Raw genomic sequence first — 25,373 nt, 5'->3', positions numbered from 1 at the left:
GGTCTTGCCATTTAGGCATCGCCAACGCCTGCTACTGATGTGCCTCTGAGCAAAACATGACCTGCAAAAAGTTCTCAATCAAGAACATTCATGTCCAGTTGAACCCACTTTTCACTTTTTCATTACAGACACACAATCTCTGTGTTTGATGCTATGTTAACATCCATGGTTCAACTACAACAACGAAGAAAATAGAGACTTACAGTCGAGATAAAACAAAGTTATTTAAAGATGATTACACTGATATTACAAATGCAGGAAACATTGCTTCAACATTTTCTATTAAACCTCTCGTGCATTTCTTTAATAGTTTATTAGTCAACTTCCAGCAGACTTCTGAACTAAAATTAGCACAGCAGTCTTCAGCTTCATCCTCCAGTGTTGGAGCGCTGACTCATTGCACCCGGAATTACAGAAACATGAATCCAATGGAGAAGCTTATATTACAAAACTTACTATTGTTTAGTTTCATGGCTCTTATCAAAATCATCCACACATGGATAAGTGAGGTTTGTAAAGGATTGTATTATCTGAGGGGGGTAAAACAGTTAAGATTTACTGTATGCAACGCCTCATAATTTGACCAGGAATGTGCGGATTTGTAGCACAAATCAACCTACAAATATTGAGATGCTTTCATGTCATCATCATTTTGGGGGGGAATATTCAGCCTCATCAGCCTCCCCTGACTGCACATCTCAACATAGTTGCATCATCATTTCACTTTGACTAAGCTGCTTTCCTCACATATTCTGAGTGTATATTACAGCTTAGGCTATTCATGAACAAACATTGTACTCTATATTTGGTTTGTTTTTTGTTTTTTGTTATACTAACTTGATTCAACAATACAAAACTTGTTGGACATTCGACTTATGCAGCTAACCGTTAAAATGAAAGCTCGGCTGGATTTGCACAAGACTAAATCAGTGCAATCCTAAAAGAAGAGGTGAATGGACTCTGGCCGTGCGAAGCTTGAAGCTCCATGATGGCGTTTCAAGGTTTGCTCTCTGTTTCTGCTCTGCCAGTGAAACATCATGACGACACTGTTGGACCTGAAGAGCAGCGTGCTGCGGCAGGTACAGAGGAGCCAGTCGCTGAGGAGCCGGAGGGAGCCGCCTCCCAACGCCAGCAGCCCCCTCACGCACTGTCCTGACCCTTTACCTCGCAGGTGAGTGAGTGAGTGAGTGAGTGAGTGAATACATGCAGACTCACGCACGCTTAATGCAGTCATTCATTTCTGTTGTGGTAATTTGGTATCTGTCACACAGACCATGTTGTAAATATATGAATATGGAGCATTTTTTTCTGTAAATGTTTCACCATCAGTGGTATTAAAGAAAATGTAGCAACTGCAGCTTTAATCTTTCAGTTTGAGTAAGAGAAAAATTCTTTCAGGTACAATTAAAATGTGTTTATCGCTGCTCTTTTGCAGAAGAGGCGGCTCTGGTAACTACAATCTTCTTCAGTAAATTAGGGTGCAGTCAGTGCATCTCAGAAACATAATGACAACCATTGGAAAGCAGCAGCACGCTCTCATAAGCAATAATTCATGTCTGCTCCTCATTTGTTCTCCATCAGTCGTCCTGTTGAAGCCACAGGTCATAGCTTCTTGTCAACATACAGTTTTAATTGCCTGGCGTTCATTCTGGAGTTGTGACTTATGGTGAGTAGCCCATTCACAAGCTGCCTTTTCCCCAAAGGACGCGTCAAACGCACTATGAAATAACATTCACAGGCAGGCACCGAGGGGATCACAGATGCTGCTTTCTTGTATCAGTTTTACACCACATGGGCCTGATGGCCGCATGCCTCTTTTAACATGAGTGCCACATTGCATGGCACACTGCTGCTGTTAGAGCCACATCTTCTCCCAACACCATGAAGCACGTTTGGTTAATGTGTTTGTGTGTCTAAATGATTATTTCATGCCACTTTCTCTAATTAAAGATCCAACATTTTAGTGGAGCACCTTGGGATTTGCCTTTTCGATTATTGGGGAATTACTCTGAAATCACTCTGATGTAACATTAGTATTCAATGAATATGGTATCAATGTATAGATAATATTTAAAATAATTAAAACAACTACAATGTGGTTAGCTAACTTAATTTTTCTCCAATATGCCACTGTCACTTCTATTTGCTTGGAAGTGCAGGCCAATGACATTTTGGGAGGAACCTGAATGAGTTAATGTCACTAAGAAATTAGTTAAGACTTAAACTGGCTTGGCCTTGTGTATTCCAAGGCCAAGTCAAACCCCAGATCATTGGTCAGACTTCACTTCCTCATCCTGCTAAAGACATGTTTGTTAATGGAACTGACAGTATCAATCTGTGTGGTATCACACATGTGGGTTGCAAACGAGGAGCTCTTCGAGGCTTTGAAAGGTTTCATTGAGGCAAATTATATCGATAATTAGAAAATGAGGTTAAGTCATTAGATATGGCTTCATTATCTGGCTATATTCTCGAGGAACTCTGGATTTGTCCACACTGTTCCTGATTTTTGGTTCTTCTGATTTGGTTCTTACCTCTTGGAAGGTTCTCTTTGATATTATATTTATTCATGGTCTTTCTTCAGCGGGGAGGCGGTTGGATTAGGGTTGGCAGGTGCAGTCATTCCCTTTGCCTCTCTCAGTCCAGCAAAGTGGTTCAGGTAAAATCAGTCACGTTTTTTTTCCCCAGTCTTGTTTTGAAGCTTCATCTGGAGCTGAAAGTAATAGTATGAACCTGAGGTTTCTATAGCAACCTAAACATAGGCCACTGCCATGATGTGAACTTATCCTTGTAATGACAACCAGTGCCTATTTTTATCATAAGAGATAACTTCAAATGCTGCATTTCACGCTGATCGGATTTGTTTTTTTTTTTTACTCAATGCTTTTTATATTAATATTTGGAATACATGTACTGTGCAATGTTTGCAAACATATTGGTTAAATACAGTGTCACACCTTCCCTCTCATGTTTTGCTCCAACTTAGCCCCATCAATGCACATGCTACGGTACAATTCACTGATCAAATATTGTACAATTATGTGTACAAATAAACGTCGTCTGACAAACATCTGAGGGTATTTGCAAGAAGGAGAGAGCATAAAATGTAAATAATTATATGGGGTCATTGTCACAGTGTCACCAATGTCAAATGATGCAGAAGGTCTTTGATCCATAGTTTATTGGTTGGTGGGAGTTTTTCTTTCCACTTAAGCAGTCTTTCCACTAAAAGACGTGGTAAAACTGTTATATTTGTTCCCTCGTGACTGAGATTCATGTCTTGTGGAGGTACTCCAAACATTGCGATAACAGGAGAAGGTTTTGTAGATAATACCAAAGTTGTTGAAGTTTTATATATTCATCATCTGAACAACTTCACCATTTAGCAGGACCAAAACATATGAGAAAATGTGGTGGTGGCTTTTCTTTAGAGGATCCATGCTCTATGATCTGAAATTGGTTTAAATTTAAGTTAGCTGACTTTAAAAGAAAGTTGTTTAAAGGTGATCATCTTTGCTATGCATTCACTTGTATTGTCTCGTTCTTTCATACCTTACCTTTAGAGCTTGATCTTTTGCAAGTTTGTGTTCTTGGTAGACTGTCTAATAGGTCAGTTCGATATAAAAGTATGTCACCAGCATGAAGGGATTCTTTATGCTCTGAATCATATATTACTGTACTCTTAATATCAGCCTTCCATGCCGATGCAATGCAAATGATAGTGGTTCAACAGCAAGAGTAAATTAAAGAGGTGAAAAGGGGGCAACCTTGTTTGTTGCCATGAAAGGTAAATAGAAGGAGAGGTTACCATTCAACAGCTGCTAAAAGGGAAGAATATAGCCCCCTTATCCAAGAGAGTAATCTTGAACTAAAACCAAATTGCCCGAGGGTGTAAAAAAGAGAATCCCTCTTCACCTAAGAAACTGTCTTCCCTCTGTCTAATGAGAATGATGTTTCTGGGATGAGGCTCAGATTGGTACTATAGTGTCAATCATATAAGATGTCACAGAAAGAGTGGCAATCTTTGTTTGAGCCCATTTGGTTGTCAGATATAATCAAGAAGAGAACTGTTTTTAAATGGCAAGCTAACATCTTAATAAGAATTTTCCTGTCCACACTGTCAGAGGAATTCATTGCATTTCAGAGGAAAAGTGGCACAACCTCCTTTTACATTGTGAGAGAAATAGATCTGGAAGAAAATTATTCTCGAGATATAGAAAGCAAAATACAATATGTGTAAGTTTATAGGCAAATTGCTTTTAAAATTTTCCACACTGGTTTGATCTGTTGTCAGATCACTTGCTGTTTGTGCAAATCATTTGATGGAGAGGGGCAAGTGTTGCATCTAACTTCAGAGCATTCATTATTTGGTAACTGCTCGAGTTTTATGTTTTCGAAGTTGTGCACAGTTTGATCAAATCTGTCCCTTGAGGTATGCCTTCATCGATTCCTAAACTATTGAGAGAAACATTTCTGGCTGTGGTTATATTCCAGAGAAGAAGTTATTTCAGTTGAAATAAAATAAATATTCATCAGAAGGAGAAATGTATTTGGACATTAAGGACCATAGACCTTGTGAGAAGTTGGTATACAGAGAGTCGTCAAAACAGGGAGTGTCTGAAACATATATTGCTACATATTCACTCACTAATGGAATGAATTTCCTGTCTAAGACAAATCATGAACAAGTGAGAAGAAGGAATAGCTTTTTGATGGGGAGTTCTGAAAGTGTTATTTGCACCAAGGAAGTCCTGGATAGCACAAGCCCATTTGGATATCACCACAAGTCTTGTGTATATTCATATTTGGTAGATGTGCAAAAATAAGTATGAAGAATGACTTTTCCTTCCAGTGTGGCACATATACTAAAATGTCTGGGGTGTTTGATAAACTGCTGTTATAATTATGTAACAGCACATCCACTCCACCAATTCAAAAAGAATGAAAAGTTTGTGTGTTTCTTGACAAATAGCTATCCCTATTTCTACATAGTATTTTTTTTTTTTTAATTTGAATAGGTTGGTTTTAAGATTCAACATTCCAACTTTTCAAGGTTACATCGCAACCGGTGAATCAGATTGGGAAATAAAACTTACAACTTCCACTTACACGGCTTTTCATGAGAAAACACATTATTTTGCATTTTTATTTCAGAAATGTTTCACAATTCCACTGCATGAAAACAGCAGAAACGCTGAAAACAATGGAGTTAGAATGTAGTGCCACTAGTGGGTGCAGTTGTTTGTTTTTGAAATGAAACCGCACAAAGAGAAATACGCAATAAACATTAACATCTGCGAGTACTGAGACTTTTTGTATATTCGCGCATGTGCAAAGGAACTATTTACTACAGCTGGTGTGCACATAGGCATTGGCAGCCTTTCAGAAATGTTGTTTTTTCCGCCATCTTCACGGAAATGAACCCCAAGTATTTTCAAAAAGTTGCATTCTCTCCTACATTTCCCCTACAACACAGCCTGTAGTCACTTTAGTCAAGTTAGTCACGGATTTAAATAAGAAAGAAGACATTCAAGACATAATTAGATTTAATGGACTTAACTGTTGGGGTAATATTGAAGCGACACAATAGTAAAAGCAATAAGGCAAAAGAAAACAGGGATCAAAAATATAAAAAGAAAATGTGATACAGAATATTCCCAACCCTCTCACCTATCAGAACACATTCTCTGCCTAACCTCACGCAGTAGTGTCACACATAAATGCTCGCAAAGGGACACACTAACACCTCCTATATAAATAACATAAGATGACCTAGAAAATGGTACATTTACCGGCAGATCAACACGCCTGGATGTCTTCAACCCAAAGGCATATTATAGTCTTAAATTGTTCAAACAAATAGCTTAGTGACCTTATAATTTACATTTGTAGGAAGAACATATTGCCTTACTAGTAACAGTTACATGAATGTATGAACCTAAATGTTGTTAAAAATGTCAAACACATAAAAAAAAAAAAAGTGGTGGCTAGTATTATGTAGTACAAGCATTGTTTTTCCTTCTCTTATTTGAAACACAGGGGCTAGTAATACTTCAAAGAAAGAAAGAGGCAGGGAAAGAAAGGAAGCAAATATTAATTAGCTAGTGTCTTGATAGTGGTTTTTTTTTTAAGTTTGTCAATCTTCCTCAAACATTAAAAGATCAAACTGGCTGCTATGCTTACTGTGAGCCAGGAAGGACAACGTCTCTGATGTGAGATTGAATGATTTTTGTTCAAGTCCTTGTTAGTCTTTCAGTGCATCTTGTGAGATTTTGGTTTTTCTCTGGATTTGGAAGCTGTCGCTCGCTTCCATTTCTCCATTGCTTGCTCATACACATTTGAAGACTACTCTACGATGACTCATTTTCATGTTTACATATATTTATTAAGCCAAAGCATTGTCAGTGTGGTTAATTTTTATTACGTTTACCATCTTTTTAATGGTAATTAATGTTTTCGTTGAAAAGTGGCTTATACTGACAGTGTCTCTCCTTTTTCTCATTTCCCATGCCGCCCCCCCGGAGCTACCACCTTACCACTGAGCTCCAGCAGAGCACATACCCAGGGCGTACGTCATTAGAGACAGGCCGTTGATCTTTGTTATCTATTCAGTCTGCCGCTGACCTGTCTGCGCTCCCACTTTAATTGAGAATTTGCAAATGAGGCCGGGTGGATTTGGGCTGCTCCGTCCACACTTGTTGACCCAGTACTGCTGCCGGCTGTCAGAGCCGAGCCTCTCGGAGTGCCGAGCAGCACAGAGGAGGTGAACTCTTTGATGCGGTCGAGCAAATTATATTTTTTGCCCTGATGTGAAGCAGTTATTAGAGGTCTGGAGGGAAGCAAGATGAAGACACTTGCAGATGAGCTTCACTTGCTATACAATAAAGTATAGAATTTTATATATATATATAGTTAATATTATTTATATTTTGTTCATGTTTGCATGGTGTCATTTTAAAAACTATGTGCCTATACACAGAAACTGCAGAAATGCTGAAAAACTATGTAGATATCCACCAAACACCCGTCGTGATTTAGACTTTTTGGGGGGTTAAATCTGGTCTGGCAGTCGTCCAAGGACTCTTAATTTCAAAGACTACATTTGGCTTAAATTTGAACAACATTGGAATGTACAATACCAACCCAATTTCAGATTTAGCAGAAAAAATGTATGACTCACCTTGTGTGTATGGTGCGTTATAAGCATCTGGAGTTTAATGCAAGCTGCACATGTCTGAGTTATGACCATTTTTTGCTTTCATCACAAGGCATGAACTTTCGAAGCCAACACAATGAAACTCACCACTTTGACAACTTTGATTTTGTGAATACAGCTATGTCAATTTATACACGTTTTCTCAGCACGTTTTGGTAAATTTTGTCATTCAGAGTAAAAGTTCAAAATCTACTGCATGAATTGATGACTGTCCTTGTATTATATCATATCTTCATAATGAATATATTATGATCTAAATTTCACAGCTTGAATCAGACATGGGCTGCACAGTGGAGCCGTGCTTGCCCATGTGCAGAAGAACTATTTACTTTGGCCGTGGTGCACATACGCAGCAGCAGTGTTTCCTAAAAGTCGCATTTTACCCCATTTTCGGAGATGAAGTCATTGCATTTTCAAAAAGTACATTTTTTTGAGACAGAATGGCTGGGTTTTTGAAAAGTTACATCTTGGGACCTGCATTCAAAATGTTGCATTTTCAATGGCTCCAAGCACCTAAAACGCAAAATGTTTGTCCGTTTTCACTTGAAAATATCGTCGCGTCAACGGGGCTTCAGGAGCTTCAGGAGCTTCAGGAGCACACATCTAATTAGTTGCATTTTCCCCACATGTATCTAAAAAGCTATAACAACTAAGTATTTGAATATGGGATTCTTCGGAACTCTTACATCAACCACAATTTGCTGACACATTTGTTTAATTTGTCTACCTTTTTAGACTTATTGGATTCTTATTGTTTAATCACCACACCGTTCTCCTCCTGAACTTGCATGATCCACACTAAAGCTCAATGTCTTTTCAGTTTTCAGCAGGATTTCTGTCTGTACCAGAGATCTCCTATTTTTATAACACAACCAATCGAGAATGACCTTAAACAGAAATCCCAAATGCAATAGTAGGTAGTGCAAAGGCTGGAACTATTCTATAATATTCTTCAGACTGACAGACAGAACCAGCAACGTGTAAATGTTTTCTCAGGTTGTTGGCGAGTAGCTTGTTTCAGTATCTCTCGGGTCTCTCTGCTCCAACACATTTGTTTTTAAATGAATTGCTCATTTTCAGGCTTCTGTGGATCTTGTTAATGATTCATTAAATTTACTCAGGTAGTCTGGAGCAAGGATACTAAACATGTAGGGCGGAGGTCCAGGACGATCAGGGTTGGTAAACTACACATCGGATCCATTCATTTGCAGTCAGAATGTATTTCTTTAAAAAGAAATTGTCCCGACTGTGCAGTTAAACCTTTTTTTTTTTGACTGACTGTTTTTAAGTAAATGGCACTATGGCCGCAGTAATAAAAAGCACATGTTTTTTTTAGTTCTGCATGCAGCTTCACTGTAGTACAACAGTTACCGGTACTTAGGAGGCTATTTACCAAGTCTGAACTGGAAATCAACTATATGTGGTGTAAAGTAGAGACATACACTTACTCAAGTACTTTGATAAAGTAGAGCTTGCTCACCTGCTGTATTAATAACAGTTGTTTGGGGTTTTTTTGTTTTTTTTTTATAAATGGGCAGTAGTAATAGTTATAATTCACACACGCCATGTTCAAGTTGGGTGGACTCACAGTGTCAGAAGAAAGCAATGCTGATTCATAAATCTTTATAGTTTTATTGGAATAAATCATAAAAAGAAATAAATGGATGTTGGAACTATTAATCATCTTACAACACAGGCTTTTAGAGCTGAATATATAAAACCTGTCATGCAAAACCAAAGGAGTGTAACAATATTTACAACTCGCATTATTATTAAGCAGTTGGATTGTCTGTTCATGTTGGTTTAAAATGCCAACAATCGGTTGACCTGACCTGTCCTGCACACACATGAACAAATCCAAAATGTGCCACAAAGCTGTGAAGTATCGAGACACCTGAGCTGGAATCGTTTCACACCATGGCATTATCCCGCTGCATGATGATGTAGAGTTTAATATACTGCTTGCATGTTCTCCCTGTGTATGCATCGGTTTCCACTGGTAATGTCTCGAAACGTGCATTTGAGACTGATTAGTCTCTATATTTGATCTGTAATTAACTGTAAATTGTCCAAGATGTACTTTGCCTTCAACCGCTATAAGTCGGACAATATAATAGTAGCGAGGAGAAAATCAGTCAGAGCTTTGGCGCTCATATCTTTACACCGAAGCCTTTTCACCTGCCTTGTTGCGTTGCTTAATCAAACGTGTAATTAGAGTAAAACAAACAGTGGTCTTATTTGTGTTGAGGGGGGATCCTTGTCATGGAGATCTTCCTTCATGATATGAGCTGCAGGCTCGTCGTATGCACTGGCAACCGTGATGAATCAGATTTAGGAAGAAAAAAAAAATCAACTCATTATAATAGAATGCACACCGACGTCACGTTGTTTTTCATGCAGCAGATGACAGTGATGTCTCCAACATTAATTACTATGTACGCGCTGCCATATTGTATTGAAGTTAAAAGTGAAGGGCTGCTGTCACCTTCAGTCTCTCGATTAGTAACGTTCATCTGTCAAGTAACAAGTCTTGGAGGGCGCATGTTTTTATTTGTTTTTCCATCTGATCCACTCTCAGGACAGGAAATCATAATTGAAGCATTTGACTGAATTCTAAAAATAAATTAGAAGAAAGTGAAAAAAAAAAACGACCCGTCTCCTAGCAACATCAAATCGGTTTGTTATTCTCGCCGTGTGTTTGTGCACATGTGTCAGGAAGAGAGAGATTGAGAAAGGATGAAAGATATAAGCCTCGTTGGATATTTTCTTAAAGTCTTTTTTAGACATATCAAATGAAAACAGACTGGATTTATATCACGTGGACTCTACTTCAGAATGTGAAACCCAGAAGAATCCCAGACTCTTTATCCCAAACAAATCCTCAATCTGACCAACAAAAGATGGGACAGATTTCTGGATACAATATTGCCGTGAACGATTGGGGACAGACGTGGGGAGAATTGAGTGTCTCAAAACACAAGTCTTAACTTGAGATGAGGCGTATTTGTTCTGTTTGTGCACAAAAAATAATTTAAAAAAAGCAGTAAGCTCCAAAAAAACAAAGCTCCCAATCCTCCATTCATGGAACAAGCCTTGTTTGTCACAGATTGTCGACTCCCTTTGTAGTTTTTAGCTTACAAACTCAGACTGACGAGCTGCAGATGAGAATTTGAACAGTATTCAGCAGATTTATCAAAACACATCAACTAAAAAGGAACAGCTAATTTTGATCGCTGACGTGAACAACTACTGTAAATCAATCAATAATCAATCTGTTGGTAAAGTGTCCAATGTCTTTGCCTCATTTAAAACTGGATCTCTTCTTATTTTGCACCCTTGATTGCACAGAATAATCAGACAAAATGTTGACAACATTCAAGTCTGATGAATAATGAGTTCTGGACCAATTAATCAGGAAGATGAGCATTTGTAATGTGGCTGCAGCTGCACTCCCAAACGTGGCTGAGGAAACTTAAGCTGAGGTCCTGATTAAAGCTATGTGGGGGGGATTTTTCACATGGAGGAGAACTCTTTTTAGTGAGGTGAGTCAGGTATTGACGTAAGAATTTAATCATTTCCACCAGACATGGGCAGCAGGCAGCTCACAGGTCATGTGGGGGCTCTTTCTTGTATTCTTTGAGGCAAAAAAACAGTTTACAACTGATCTTTTTTACCACATTGACTATAGGATGGAGATATTTTTCAAAACTATTGAATTCAAGCTATATATAAGGATAATTAACTTTTTTTTCACATTTTGACATTTGTGAAAATGTTATTTGATAACACTTCATGACTTCATATTACACTTATCCTTATTGTTGTTATTCGCGTATTCTACTTACATTACTCATATTTTATAAATACTTTTTTTCTTGTCAATGGTTGTTGAGTTCAATTTGTTGAATGTGTCGTTTGTTAAAAAAAAAACCTATTATGACTCGTTTTAATGTGTCTAATTGCCTACAATGTGCACACCTTTGAATATGTTTGTATTTAATTCGAAAATAATTGGAAACAATTTAAATCAAGTAAGAGGCAGAGAGCATCAGAAAGCTTCATTCAAAAGTTGTCATAATTTCCATACATTCTCAAAACACTACCAAGCTACTCTCATTCAACTGTTTTATGTGTATAAAGTGATGCTTTGAAGCAATGAAGAAATTTAACATTTACACTGAACTTACTGTATTTCTTTCTTTCTTTCTTTTTTTAACTTAAATCTTTATAAGAAAACACATTTTTCATGTACAACCACAAATACAAACCAGAGAACCAAAGAAGGAATGCCACTCGGGATATGTCTTCATGTTATTTTTAGTTTTAAGGATTTCTAAGTTTGCTCATTGTTTATTGTCCAGCTCCATTTTTCCCACTGGAGTCCGAGTATGTGTGTTATCCACTAAGATGATTTCTTCTGCAATCTTTAGCCTCTGATTCTTTCTTGGTGGTGTTTCCTCAACCGGATTTCTTCTGATATCGTTTTTTTGCTTGTGACTAATAAGGGGCCGTCCACACCAGGAAACTTAAACGTGCTGTTTTTGGCCTTTTTGGTGTGAAAACAGGTTTTTTTTTAACACGGGTCCCAGAGTGGCGGAATTCTAAGAATTCTACATCCACACAATGAAAAAAAAAGATCTTTTTTCTCCCCAGCCTTCTCAAAAAAATGTTTGTCCACACAAAAAGGATCATCATGTGATATCCTAACCGTATTTATTTATTTGTTTATTTATTTTTTAATCAGATTTGTATCTATTTGTGTAGCAATTACTTTAAAGATTTTACAGATATACACCCAAACAGCTCTTGGGGAGTTGATATTCAAATATTTGTCTTAATTGTTCCCCAACAACTATTATTTTATGACATTAGAAAAAAAACAACTGAGGATGATTCACATGAAAATGTCCATAGTTCCCCAGCATACTTGTTGTACATGTAATTATTTTATTTTTATTTTTGGAGTTATAAAGAAACAAACCAGATTCTTCCAGGAGAATTCCCTCCAAATGTGTCTGTTGGTGGTCGAATGGTGTGTTTCCGACATATTGGACCAATCGTCATCTGTAATTCTTACTTGAATATTATATTTAGTTCTGAGTTTTCCTGCATTCAACATTCTGGAAGAATAAGGCTTGGTTTCTCTGTTATAATATCACTTATGAATTTTAAGGAAAAAACTAAATTTCTGACATGCATGTGTGATGATTTAAAAACGAAATTCAGAGACCATCATTATAGCCGTTCAGCACATATCTCATATGGTTGAAGTGTTTGGTGATCATTTTGAACTCCGGTAAGTAACAATGAAATTTATGCGGCACCTGGCAATATTTGAAATTGCCCATATCTAGTTTAAACTACAACACATCCACCTCTCAGGTTTTATTGAGGCCATTTCTAAAGAAAACCTCATCAGCCTCTTCTTCCACTCCATCAATACCTCCTGGGTTTACCATCCGCTCTCCCACTGTGGCGAGAGTCAGTGGGTTCTGGGATGGGCTGCCACACGCCCGCTGCGATGCGATGACGCTAATAAAAGAGCGTGTCAGGGCCTCTGTGGACAGCTCTTCTGTATAATGTGATAGCGTTGGCTGAGAGAAGAGGAAGGAGACAGAAGCTTGGGGGGGCGGTTGTGTTGAGTGTTGGCGGCGGTTGTGGGGAAATTAGGGCGGAGAGCGTGGCTGATTTCCATACAGAAAGACGCCTCTTCAGACGTTTAGGTGGAGGGAAATGTGGGGGTGAAGGTAGTGTTGGTGGGGATTCCCAGAGTGTTCAGTTTCAGCTCCCCTATCTCCGTGACTATGCCCATATCACCATGACAACTGGGGCCAGCGGGAGTCGGGGGAATCACTCACACCTGGAGGAAACGGAAAAACATCATTTGCATTTTGCACACAGCCCCACTCATCAGACCCGATTAACGCGGTTCATATGGAGTGCAGACATGTTGAATGCTTCGACAAGATGGGGTTTGATAACTGAAACCGACATGAACTTTCAGGGGATGGAGTCCAGTAGCTGAAACATAACGATCATCTTCATCAACGGACGCTTTGGCATTGTGTCTATAAACATGAAGCTACGCCATGTCACCGACTCACGCTGTTTTTGAACATTGTTGGTTAAACTGATGAAATGTGAATGTTGTGAATGTTGACAACATGGTATATCACTTCAAGCTCTATTTTTAGAAGTCAGGCTTCTCTGTGAACGTGCTCTCTCTTGGCAGGATGTCTGAGGAGTGCATGGAGTTCTTTGAGCGTATGAACGCCATCCTGCAGAAGCAGGAGAACATGATGCGGGCGGCCCAGGCTGAGGTAACGCCACCCCTCACCCAACTTTCACCTTTCCGTCTGTTAACACACTTGAAGCATAATTATCTGTGGCGACTCGGCTTCGGTGCCGTCTCCCAGCCCACTGCCATGGCCACTGTGACGTCTGTAGACAGAAGGACTGGGTTAAATAGGGCGCGCTGAAGACTCGAAGCTCAGCTGTGACAAGCTGCTGTCCATGGATCCATGTTCACTCCCTCCCACTGACACAGCTCGCCAATCCTGCTTTATTTACATGTTTGTATAGCGATAATTTTATGGCTTCATTTCTAAAATTGCTGTGTGTCAACAGAGTATAAAATAGGCAATAAGCAAACAATAGATTATAATCACAACATGAGAAATCTCCACGCATACCTCCTCTGTTAATGGAAAGACATACATACCTTTTATCTCCTCCAATGTGAATGTGGACGTTTGAAATGACTATTTTGGGTTCAATTTGAATTTAAATTTCCATTTTGTTCTACTTTAAAAAGAATAACTGAAGCTGTTATATGATGATTTTATTGTGCAGTAACTTCTGGGAGCTGCACAGTGGTTTATTTTGACGCATATTTGCCTCAAAATGAGAAAATCCTGGTTTCATTCTTGGTTTGGGGGCTTTTCTGTGTGGAGATTTCAAGTTTTCCTTGTGCATGCATGAGTTCATACACACTATCTTCACAATGCAAACAATCACAAATCCCTGCTGTTAAAATGTTAAAGTTGGTTTATTGGTGACTAAATAGCCCAGAGATGTTAATGCCTGGGTGTGCGATTATATCTTGACCCCGTAATTTGATAAAACATGTTTCACTTGAACCGTCCTGATGAATACAGTGCACTTCTTTGACTATAAACCATTTGTTGTTGCCAAGGTCAGCAGTCCATCACAGGGCAAAGTCAGAGAGGCAGACAACCACACACTCACAATCTAGAGTCACCAATTCACCTAAAATGCATGTTTTTATTTGAGTGAATCAAGAGTTCTCACCTCTGCAAACCAATGATTTCTAAGCTGAGATGTACATTGTTACACAAAAGTGCACATTCTAGCTATTTATCAGTTTGTAGGTCCAAACTGTACATGTGTGGCTCAACTGTGTCAAATATCTTTTTCTGTCTAATTAATCAATTCAATGTTGTTGTGACTGTGGAGGATTTACCTCTGAGATTTATCTTGTTTCCCTTGTTGTATCCCGGTCACTTTGCCACTCGCAGTCATGCAAAGAAAAATAAGTGCATCCCCTTGGAAATCCTGTGCTTCTGTGACAGATTTCAACAAGTCTTTGTAGAGGCAGTGTTTACTGATTTGAAAAAGAACACAGTGAAACGCAGCTTTTTCACTTATGTGACCCCACAGGTCAAGTGATGCTCCCTATTACTGTAGAAATGACTGTGGACCTAATTGATATTTTGAATACAGTTATTCTCATAGAAGTGCACTAAAGTTACTGCATTTGTCTCCTGTGACTTGACAGTAGACTAAAGGGTATGGCAGGAGGTTACTCCTTCTAAAGTCCTGACAGTCATGTTTTACTGTCACATTGGCTTTTCCTCACTCCCTGTGGGATGAATTGGTGTTGTTTTCTCACAGAGCCAAAGAGGGGCCTGCACAGTGCCGCCACCTCAAGAGCATGTGGACCAGGCTTTTATCGCCGACCGAATCAGCAGGACGGAGGTGTGTCGGCTCAGCTTCTCTGTTTTTATCGAATTTCAGCAGGGCTTCATATTTCAAACCGGCCACAACAACACAGCTGTGGCTTTTCATGTCTTGCTTTAGATGTGCAGCACAGCAGAATGCACAAAGGGAAAAGCAACGCTGGCTTTTCATTTTAGTTCATATTTATTTCTGGAGAGGTAGTTATTAAGTGGAGTGTGTCTTCATGTAGCTGGACCTGCTTTATGAGGAAGCTGTGTACACGGTGGTCAACAGGGTCGGAGTGCCTTCACCAGAACAGGTCAAAAGTGATGACGAGCTGTTTGCTTACCTGCTGAAGGTAACTGACCTGTGTGTGTGTGTGTGTGTGTGTGTTCTATCTATCTATCTATCTATCTATCTATCTATCTATCTATCTATCTATCTATCTATCTATCTATCTATCTATCTATCTATCTATCTATCTATCTATCTATCTATCTATCTATCTACCCTTACAGAGAGTGTTATTTGTTGTGTGCAGCCTGTAAGAATCAGAGCAGATGCTGTTGGCTCACAACTGATTAAACATCAAAGCCCAGTCACACTGTGTGCTGATATTCAGCTGTGATATTACATTCATTCAGATGGTGTCACGCTTAGATATTCTTTTTTTTTTTTTTTTTTTTTGTCTGGAGTGGGCGTCTTCTTACAAGGTGTGCAGCTTGTGTTCGCAGCAGGTCAAGGAATGTGACATAGCTAAAGATTATATAATGTGTCTTGTCTACTTTGATGAGGGAATGTTTTATACATGGTGGCTCTTGGTGTAAATTTAACAACCTAACAAGGTTGTTGTTGCTTCTAACGTCCTTTTTGTGATTGTTCATCTCTCCGAGGTGTTTGATATGGGCGAGGAGGAGCATGATATCATTCTCCAAAAAGTTAAAGAATCTAAGGTGAGAGATTTCATATTGTTGTGCAAATTATATTCACAGGACCACATTCAATCTACGACTATAACGTTTTCATAAAGATATAGTTAAGTATATGTAAACTGTACACTTTGACTACTAGGAAATACAGTACACTTTAACAAGCCCACCATAGTTGTGGTGAGCTATACATTTTTTTCCTTCTCCGTTTTCATTTCAGTTTCTGAATCAGAATATAACATTTCAAAACAGTCATTTTCTATTTCCTTACAGTCTGGTGATCAAGTTTTGACATCAATTTAAATACGTCTGCAGAAAATGTTCCTATCTATGATCAACTTACAGTAAATAAATAAAGTTGTGTGAAACTGTCACTCCTGATACTAATTATAAACATTGTTAAATTGTTTGAGCCATCATGCTAAAAGGTCCTGTCATAGAGCTGGTGTCATAGTGGAAATATGTCAATAATAAATGTTGTATGACAATGTTCAGTGTCAGGCAAAGCTGTATGTGCCTCAACGTCCAACACTTCAGATTAGTTTTATCTAAACATGACTTCAGGCCTGTGAAACACTCATTTTGGTACCCTTGTTTGAATATGTCAGTCATTGTATTTATTATTATTATTATTATTATTATTGTCATCATCATCATCATCATTTGATCATAAGCAAATCAAAAGCATAATCTATTTACATGGGCATGACATTTAACTCACTTTATACAAAATCTTAGTAATGTTTAACAGCCATTGTCATGATTAGTATTCTGTACAAAACATTAAATAGCATTGCCTTTATTATTTTTACATTTACTTTGCATTAGGTGAGGCCAGCTGGTAATATTTGTTGTCACATTTCTGTATAAAGTCAGCATGTTCTCCCTGTGCCTGTTATGTGGTCCACCTGATGTAAACCAAACACATGATGTCACACCCCCCCCCCCAAAAAAAAAAACAACAAAAAAACAAACACACTTTAAAACACGAAAGACATTTCTTGGATGACAAAATGATCCAAAAATGCATTATGTTCTCTGGCTGTAAAAAGCTGTAACACTCTTACATTGTGCTGGGAGAAAGTCGCTCTGGGTGAACTTATGGTGGAAAGACAGGAATTCAACTCTTAATAGAAAATACCCCCTTGTAGGTTTAGAAACATCACTAAACTCTCACTTGTGACTCTTTTCTCATGCTCACAGTCTGACCAGTGCAGAAGTAATAAAGTAAAAAGCATGGCCTGGAGAGGCTCAGTGGGAGTGCAGATGCCCTTGAAGATTTTGTTGTTGTTGTTGTTTTTCTTTTTTTTTGTCAGAGCTGTGAGATGTAATACCTGTAACGTTCATAAGACTCATTTCGAATGGTTCTGAGCCTTGCACTTGAATACCAGGGACCTTTTAATATCCCTGTTAAAACCTGTGCGCTCTCTTCAAAAGGTGTTACATCATGGTTTTCTTCCTTGTGACTGACAGACTCTCCATGTCACCAGGCAGTAATTGACTCTTTATATTCCTGTTGTACGGTGCATGCCGATCTCTGTTTGAATTGACTTTCAGGAGAATCGTGTTCAGCAAGAAATTACAGGAATGACCTCAGTGTACAATTTAGTTTTGTTTGTTTCATATAACTTCCTACTGAACACAGTGTGATCTCATTTTCCACAGCGAGCCAATTTTTCCTTGAGAATTTCTGTAATGAAAGCAAAGAATCTGATGGCCAAGGATGCAAATGGTGAGAGCTTTTCAATGCATTGCTTTCTTTTTTTTTTCCGAATGCAAAGTATGGTTTTAGTGAATTATGCCTCATTCAGAAGCTGTTGATGGGACTTGCTTGGTTCATGGTGGGCTGATTCCTCTAATAACCCCAGTTTTGAATCACTGTGGAAACGAGATTTCCCCAATATCACGCCAGGTTGATAAATGTATTTGGGAGTCAGTTTATCATAGCTGACATTTATATAATGACATCTCCCGAAGAAGAGCATGCACAGGATAATGTTAATACCCACTATTAATTAAAGTTGGCACTCGGTATCGCTGCAGTGTGCATGCCTCCGTCCGATCTCCTCCAGAATGCCTGTAATTAGTTGACATTTGTCAGATTGTATTATGTCTCAATGGATGGCCACTTTACGCAAAATATTAAATAACCCACGGGTTAATGACAAAAGCTGCTCTGGAGAAGAGGAAACAATGCATGTATATTAGAAGATGTATAATATATGCCACGTCATAAAATAATTATCCTCATGATCGCAACAATAGGTGACACGTTTCAAAAATGAGACCCACAGTGCATAAAAAAATGACACTCCAGCTGTTTAATATGTGTCTGTCTGTGGTATGCCAGGGTACAGTGACCCCTACTGCATGTTGGGAATCCTGTTGGGACAGAGCCCTCGGGAAACTGATGACAAGAAGGAGAGGAAGTTCAGCTTCAGGAAAAGGAGGGAGAAGCTGGAGAAACGCTCCAGCACCAAGGAGGTGCTGCCCGCCCGCTGCATCCAGGTTACCGAGGTCAAACCTGAGACCCTCAACCCGGTGTGGGACGAGCACTTCGTGTTGTGAGTACGACAAGATGAACAAACGTTGACCTTTCTGGACTTTCTGCACACGCCGCCTTGTTCAGGCGGGACGAAGTGTTTCATTTGTTTCACACTAACACCCAAAGCTGTTATTTACAGTGTGTGACCAGGGCAGCACATTTCATCTCTGTAACAGGAGCACTCATGGAATGAACTTAATGTTACTCTTGGAAATCATCATGCACTTTTTAAATGTACTGGTTTATTCTGCTTGTTCGTTTGTTTGTTTGTTTGTTTGTTCAGTGAAATAGATGATGTCCACAATGACCTCTTACATCTGGACATATGGTAAGCTTTGAACGCAGAAATATGACGATACTGTGTGTATTCATATTAAAAAAAAACCAGTGCAGCTGTGAATAATGCTTGATTTGGTGATATTTTAATTATATTTACCAGGGAGATACCAGAGAACCTCAAGGCGATGCACATCTTGGGGTTAGGGGGATTTACAATCAATTCCTTTTTTTGTTTTCATTGCTAAAAAGAAATTCATTTAAAATGAGCTAATTTGAGGGTAAAGTAATTAATCATCTCTAAAAGTACACACATTTTAGAGCAGATCTTTTTTCTAAGGGGCGTAGAAGCTAATTAATATTAAAATACAAGAGAAAATAATACTGTAAGTCCAACCATTGCAGCAGTTGCAGACCACATATTAAGACTTACAAGCGAATTAAATTAAAAGAAACTCACCAGCATGGTAGGAGATCAGGTTTTTTGTAGTCTATTGATCAAAAAGCAGATCATAATAATACATTTGAATGTGAAAAGCATCAGGAAGTACAGAACTCAACAGAAAATTACACCTTGGTGTGAGCCAGAAGACCTTTAAAATCTCTGCATGGTTGTAAAAATATAATTGCCCCTCAACTTGTTTGAAACCATAAAAGCATTTGTCCACTTCTTACAGCTTGCTCTAATGCTGACAATGAAGTGAAACCTTCCAAACATTCAATGTGAAAAAGAAAAAGAACTAATTCCTTTATTGGAGAAACTGAAGTTTGAAATATTTTATAATTTCCTTTTGTTTAGGGATCACGATGATGACGTGTCTGTTGCTGAGGCCTGCAAAAAACTCAATGAAGTCAGTGGCCTTCGAGGAATGGGAAGGTAATAGAAAGTACTGTGTGCTATATGATAATGCTAATTAATTAATAATGCATGTTAATGTCTTAAGGCTATCTTCTAAAAACATGTCCCACACTGCAGTCCAGTATGGTCATTGATTAATTCACATTGTGGCAGTAAGAAAATGAGTGATTGAACGCTTGAAAGTATCACTTTCTACAACGCTGTAGCCCATAAATGGACAGGGCTGGCTTGTCGGCAGTTGTTCAAAAAAGTTGACACCGCCCTGTTTTGTAATTTTACAGGATTGCCGTGTTTGTTCTTCGAAAGGCTGACATGCAGGAAAGCTTGGTGCCAATAAAGCCGCACACACTGAGAACACAGAGAGTTCAGACAGATCACCCAGAGACTAATACAAAGCAGACGCATCTAATGAAAACCACAGAATAGCTATCAGCGCCAAGGGACGTAGGGATCATAATCCAGACATGAAATGTGCGAAAAATCCTGACAAATAACCACGTTTTATTCGAAAAAAGAACTCATTGCACTTTGGCTGCACTCTATTCAAAAGCTCTCACAATTAGGAACTCAAATGAGCTGTCTGACAGCAAAAAACTAATATGAAAGTTGTTGTTTTTTTCCATTGTTTTTTTTAAATATAGGTACTTCAAGCAGATAGCAAAGTCGGTGCGTGCTAATGGTTCTGCCTCATCAAGCTCGGAGGAGAACGCGGATGACTTCCTCGGCTGCATCAACATCCCCCTGAATGTGAGCATCCAAAAGTGGCACAGCCTCTCTTGTTTGCGGTGACAAATCAAACACTAACTGATTCCCGCGGAAGCGTGTCAGCATGACTAATCAGGTTGTTTCCTTCTTGCAGGAGATCCCCGTCGTGGGCTACGACACCTGGTTCAAGCTCGAGCCCCGATCCAGCGCGTCGAAGGTTCAGGGAGAATGTCACCTGATTTTGAAGCTCTTCACCAACCAGGTGTTTACAGCACATAATATTATCGATGAATATCTTATATGGTATAGAGGGTGTATCCAGAATTAAATCTTGTGTTTGTTTTACCTTCAGAGGGACACGGCTTTATCAAAGAAGGACACAAATGTCTCCATCCACCGGAAAATACTAACTCAGATTGTGGAGTATGAGCACACTCACATCAAGGTGAGTGTCTTTTCAGGCCCTGTGGAGCTAATTGTGATTGTGAGAATACCCTCAGTTAAATCCTCACAATCTGGTTGGGGGTCTTTCTGTGTGGTCTTCTCTTTGTGTGTGGTTTCTCTTCAGGTCCTCTGATTTCCTCCCACAGTCCAAAGTCATGAGGTGTAATTGTCACACGAGAGTCATTATTTCTTTTTCACGATTGTGCTCATTGTGATGACTTTATATCTCCGCTTGTATATGAGTGGCTTTCTGTAACACACACAAGCCTAGTCTGAGTGAATAGATGAATATAACAGTGTAAAGTGCCTTATAACTGCTCGAAAACACTGAAAGGACACTATATAAATGTAAGCCCTTTTCTTTACAATCTCCTCCAGTGAAATCCACATTTCTTGAAGGTCTTTGGTCATTAACTTTTAAATAGACTTCAGGTTTGCTAATTCCAATTACCTCCTCTTGGAGTCCTTTCTCCTGAAGGTCTGTTTGCCTTTTCATGCAACGTATAACACATTGATAGAGTGTTGTGTGTCAGTTGACTACAGTCAAAGTGTTGGCAAAGCATTAGATCTATCATGTTTAGTTTGTCCGGTCTGGAATAAAATGGTGATTCCTTCATACTTGGCACATGCTGAGAACTGAGGCATTCCACATATGACATTGTATTTTGAGTCTGAACAGACATCTGTTGGCACCTTTATTGTTTTGTAAATTGCAGCCGGTGTAATTTTTCCTTTCTGTGGCAACATTTAGCCACTTGAGTGAAATTTAGCTTTTAGGGTCGCTGTGGTTGATTACATGCTTGGTTGCCCAGATTTAGTACATGTATGACGGCTAAAACCGTGGTGTATATGAAATGTGGTTCAGTTTTTTTTTTAATATTGTACATGTAAAAGATGATTATTATAACATTGTTGAAAATGTAATTAAATTGCCTTGCCTTCCAAAACTACAATTAAGGCTTAATGTGGTTAACGTATGACTGAAATAACATAGTTTCTTCATGTAACGACAGAGAGAGCCATACAACTGGAATGGGCAGGTCTCTCCTCCTGCATGGACCGTGCTCACACACCACGCTGTGCAAACCGACCTGTCACCTCTCCAACAAGCTATTATGTGAGTATTACTGGCGGCGGATCAAATCAAACATGAAACCTTCGGCATCAAGTGGAAGGTCCGTGTTTTTTTTTTTTTTTTTATTCAGTCGCTGGCAGTGCTACAGCAGCCACCATCGGACCCAGAGGGTGTGCTACTCCCTGCTGCTGCGCCTCCTGAGGACCATCGATGCAGAGTGGGATCCTCCCGCTGTGCGGGGTGACCTGGTAGGCTCTCCATCATCAAAGGAAATAAATAAACCAACTTTCATCATCCAGAAACAGTCACCTCATTAGCTCGGCTCTTCACTGACATTCATCAAGGTTTTTGGTCCAGCCAAAAATGTCTCACAGCCACTGGAAGCTATAACTGCGGGCCCTTCCTGTGTCCAGGAGAGGCAGCTGTCAGACAGCTTCAGGCTGTACACAGAGCACTGCCTGTGCCTGATGAAGAACATGCGTCAGGTTTTCCCCTGCACCAGCGCCGCTGCCATTACACGCTACGAGCTCATGTTGAGGTAAAGTCACACCGCCATCACATTTGGCACACGCTCGTGCTCCCATGCCGAGAACACGTCCAACCTTTTCACCCCAACAGACACAGAGAGACCACATCCACCCTCCGCGGAGGAAGCAGTGCTGGGATTCTTACCCACACAGGAAAAGCTCGGTCATTTCTCATCACTCATGTCAAAGGAAACAATGGACATTACTCTTCACCACACTTTTTTTTTTTTGTGTATAATAGCTGAAACATAACAGCTATTCCTACTAATATCATACTAAGCTTCCATTCCACAACAGCAGTCACAAACCTAATCCTTTCATACACACTGCTAAGAGTAGTGTATGCATTCATGAAAATACAGAAAGGGTGATTCATTTGACCTTCTTTTTTTTTTACCTGGTGTATAGATAAAGGAAGGTTTCTTTGAACAGGTCACCCTGAGGAAATCACCTGGAGCATAAGCATCACTGAAAATGTCTGGTTAATGTATGAAAAATGTACTGTATGCATAACGTGATATCGTGTGTGATAATTAAGACAGACTACTTACCAGGAATCTACACTGTCAACCCCAAGCCGGGAAAATCAGCAGCCATGTTCCAGATGAATTTGAAGGCTGCTGGATTTCTAGAGAAACTTTAGCAGCAAGAAGTCACACTCAGCCACAAGGGAGACATTATCCACACCTCACACACACAAAATGACTCACCTGGTAGTTAAAGTTGTATTTTTCCTGCAGAGTTCAGGTGGAATCACAATGTAATTTGTGTTTGCTGGGTTTGCTGCCTTTATGCTGGTCGCACTGTTGGATTGTAAATGGATTTTTCCTGTTCACGTATGTCAGGGGGATTGGCTACATGCAGAACATGCGGGCGTTCAAGACTGTATGTCCTCTACGGAACGAGCTTCACTTGGACATCACTACTGCTGTTAAGGTAACCACAGTAGTGCAAAAACTGTTGTGTGGTTGTTGGGAGAATGTCAGTGGTACGACGTGGTGCCTTTGCATGTAAATGTGATTGCTCCCTTGCATACCAACATATTGCTTTTATAAATTTAACAGAAGGGAGCGTCCGAGTGGTACGAGAGCTTAATTGCCCGATATAAACCTGAAGATGGGGTAAGTCGATCAAACTCCTGGTGAGGGATGTTGCTCGAGATTGTGGCATCACTTGGATATTGTTCCTCAGACTCTGGAGGAACAGCTGAAGAAGCGGGTACAGGTGGTTGATGCCGTGTGTGCAGATGTCCAGAGAGGCCAGAACATCTACAACCAACTCTTCTGCAGGTGAATATCAGCTTTCATGCAACTCAACGTTTCCACAGTCAGTCATGAAGAGCAATAACGTAGAATCTGTTGTTTTTTTTCCCCTTCATCTTTGTTCTCACAGTGCAGTGAAAGTAGATTTCTTCAGCGTTGCATACAGGCAGCTGGAAAAACAGGTTTGTTATTGAAGGTGTTGTCTTGCTCGATGCTATTTTTGATGGAGCTGCTTGAAAATGTTGTTTTCTTTTTCCCTACATCAGGTAGCTGACGATGTGAATGTAGCGATGGAGCGGGTGTGTGGGACTCTGGAGCAGGAGAGCTCCAGGTTGACCCAGACCATGGGAGAGACCATCTTTGAGCTCTTCATGTCCTTGAAAATCCTCAAAGGCTTTCGAGAGTTTCTTCCACTCAAGTTGGTTCTTAAAGACTGTTCCTATAGGAGCCTTAATATAAAGGCTTAGTGGCGGCTTTGCTTCAGTTTGTAAAATCAAAAGGTTTGATTTCTTTTTTCTTACAGGGACGCTAAAATGTTAGCCTTGACTGGCTTTCATAACTGGTTCAAGTCCTCCATTCATAAGTGGCTGCAGATCGTTCATGAGAGATCCTGCGACAGGATCCGCAACGCAGTGGATGTAGACGTGGTGAGATGCTTCTGTCTCTTTAACAATACAATTAAAAACAAAATGCATGGTCATCTATTCTCATTTTATCTCTGTAATTCAATGCCTTCAAGTTTCTTTTTAATTTAGTAATAGTACTTTAGCATCAGACAAACACCGTTCAAAATATTCTTCAGTCTTTTTTACACTTATCATGTTTTATCTCAATATACCACCCTTGTGGCTATACTAGATGTAACAAGTAGATAATTAAGGCTTTGAATGTATCAGACAAAACTAAATGAAGTGTATCTCAAATGATCAGAGCAATAAAATAAAATTACCTATCGTCACACAGAAATGGTTTCAACTGATTGATAATTAATAAGTATTTTGTAACTTTTGCATTTCTTTTTTCTTTTAAACTACTATTTGTGCTTTGATTACAATCATATAATAGGCAATATAAATGGTATGCTGAATTTTGAGCTAGATTTTAGTTGGATAAATAAATCCATTGTAATTTTCCTTGAAAAATGTTATTTCTCTTCAGTCAGTTCACCTGATAGCTGTATAGACGAGTACAATATTTCAAACATATGCTCAATACTCTTTGGGCACTTTTATGTGAAGAAAAAATGATAAAGCCATAGAGTCATACTCAATACGCATGAATCAGTCAGAAATGGTGAAATACGCTTGACACTTGGACAGCTGTTTAAAATGTCTGCTCTGCAGTTTGTCATTTATTTATGGGCATATTCTGATCTACTTTTCCTGCAGTACAGTACACCAATCACACAGACACTGTATCTTACTTCTTTCTTTGGACCTACATGACAACTGTTGCAGTCTACATGTTGGTTGTTTATTGCATTTTTCTTTTTCTCATTGCCATATTGTAAGTCAATTCCCTCAAGAACTGGTGTCATAGATTGTTCTGCAATACTGTTAAAATGGTCTCTCCTTAC

At 39.2% G+C, this 25,373-nt stretch overlaps 1 protein-coding gene across 1 annotated transcript in view; it reads left to right on the top strand.

The window, feature by feature from the left end:
* Positions 1–1,037: 1,037 nt before the first annotated feature.
* The window catches only part of baiap3 (BAI1 associated protein 3), a gene marked incomplete at both ends in the record, with an annotated part of 31,978 nt that continues 7,642 nt past the window's right edge, over positions 1,038–25,373 (top strand). The window contains 21 exons of the mRNA XM_080510709.1: positions 1,038–1,171; positions 13,449–13,536; positions 15,131–15,214; positions 15,426–15,533; positions 16,069–16,128; positions 17,770–17,836; positions 18,455–18,668; positions 18,933–18,977; positions 19,725–19,802; positions 20,426–20,531; positions 20,644–20,751; positions 20,842–20,934; positions 21,947–22,050; positions 22,139–22,256; positions 22,422–22,546; positions 23,381–23,471; positions 23,600–23,656; positions 23,727–23,824; positions 23,928–23,979; positions 24,064–24,215; positions 24,321–24,444. Coding sequence (XP_080366835.1) covers positions 1,038–1,171; positions 13,449–13,536; positions 15,131–15,214; positions 15,426–15,533; positions 16,069–16,128; positions 17,770–17,836; positions 18,455–18,668; positions 18,933–18,977; positions 19,725–19,802; positions 20,426–20,531; positions 20,644–20,751; positions 20,842–20,934; positions 21,947–22,050; positions 22,139–22,256; positions 22,422–22,546; positions 23,381–23,471; positions 23,600–23,656; positions 23,727–23,824; positions 23,928–23,979; positions 24,064–24,215; positions 24,321–24,444 — 2,106 coding nt within the window. The remainder of the gene's footprint in view (positions 1,172–13,448; positions 13,537–15,130; positions 15,215–15,425; positions 15,534–16,068; positions 16,129–17,769; positions 17,837–18,454; positions 18,669–18,932; positions 18,978–19,724; positions 19,803–20,425; positions 20,532–20,643; positions 20,752–20,841; positions 20,935–21,946; positions 22,051–22,138; positions 22,257–22,421; positions 22,547–23,380; positions 23,472–23,599; positions 23,657–23,726; positions 23,825–23,927; positions 23,980–24,063; positions 24,216–24,320; positions 24,445–25,373) is intronic.

This window comes from Blennius ocellaris (assembly GCF_963422515.1).
Source record: "Blennius ocellaris genome assembly, chromosome: 16".
Classification (NCBI taxonomy): Eukaryota; Metazoa; Chordata; class Actinopteri; order Blenniiformes; family Blenniidae; genus Blennius; species Blennius ocellaris.
The sequence above is the reverse complement of the archived record's forward strand: the minus strand, read 5'-3'. Positions and strand labels throughout refer to the sequence as shown.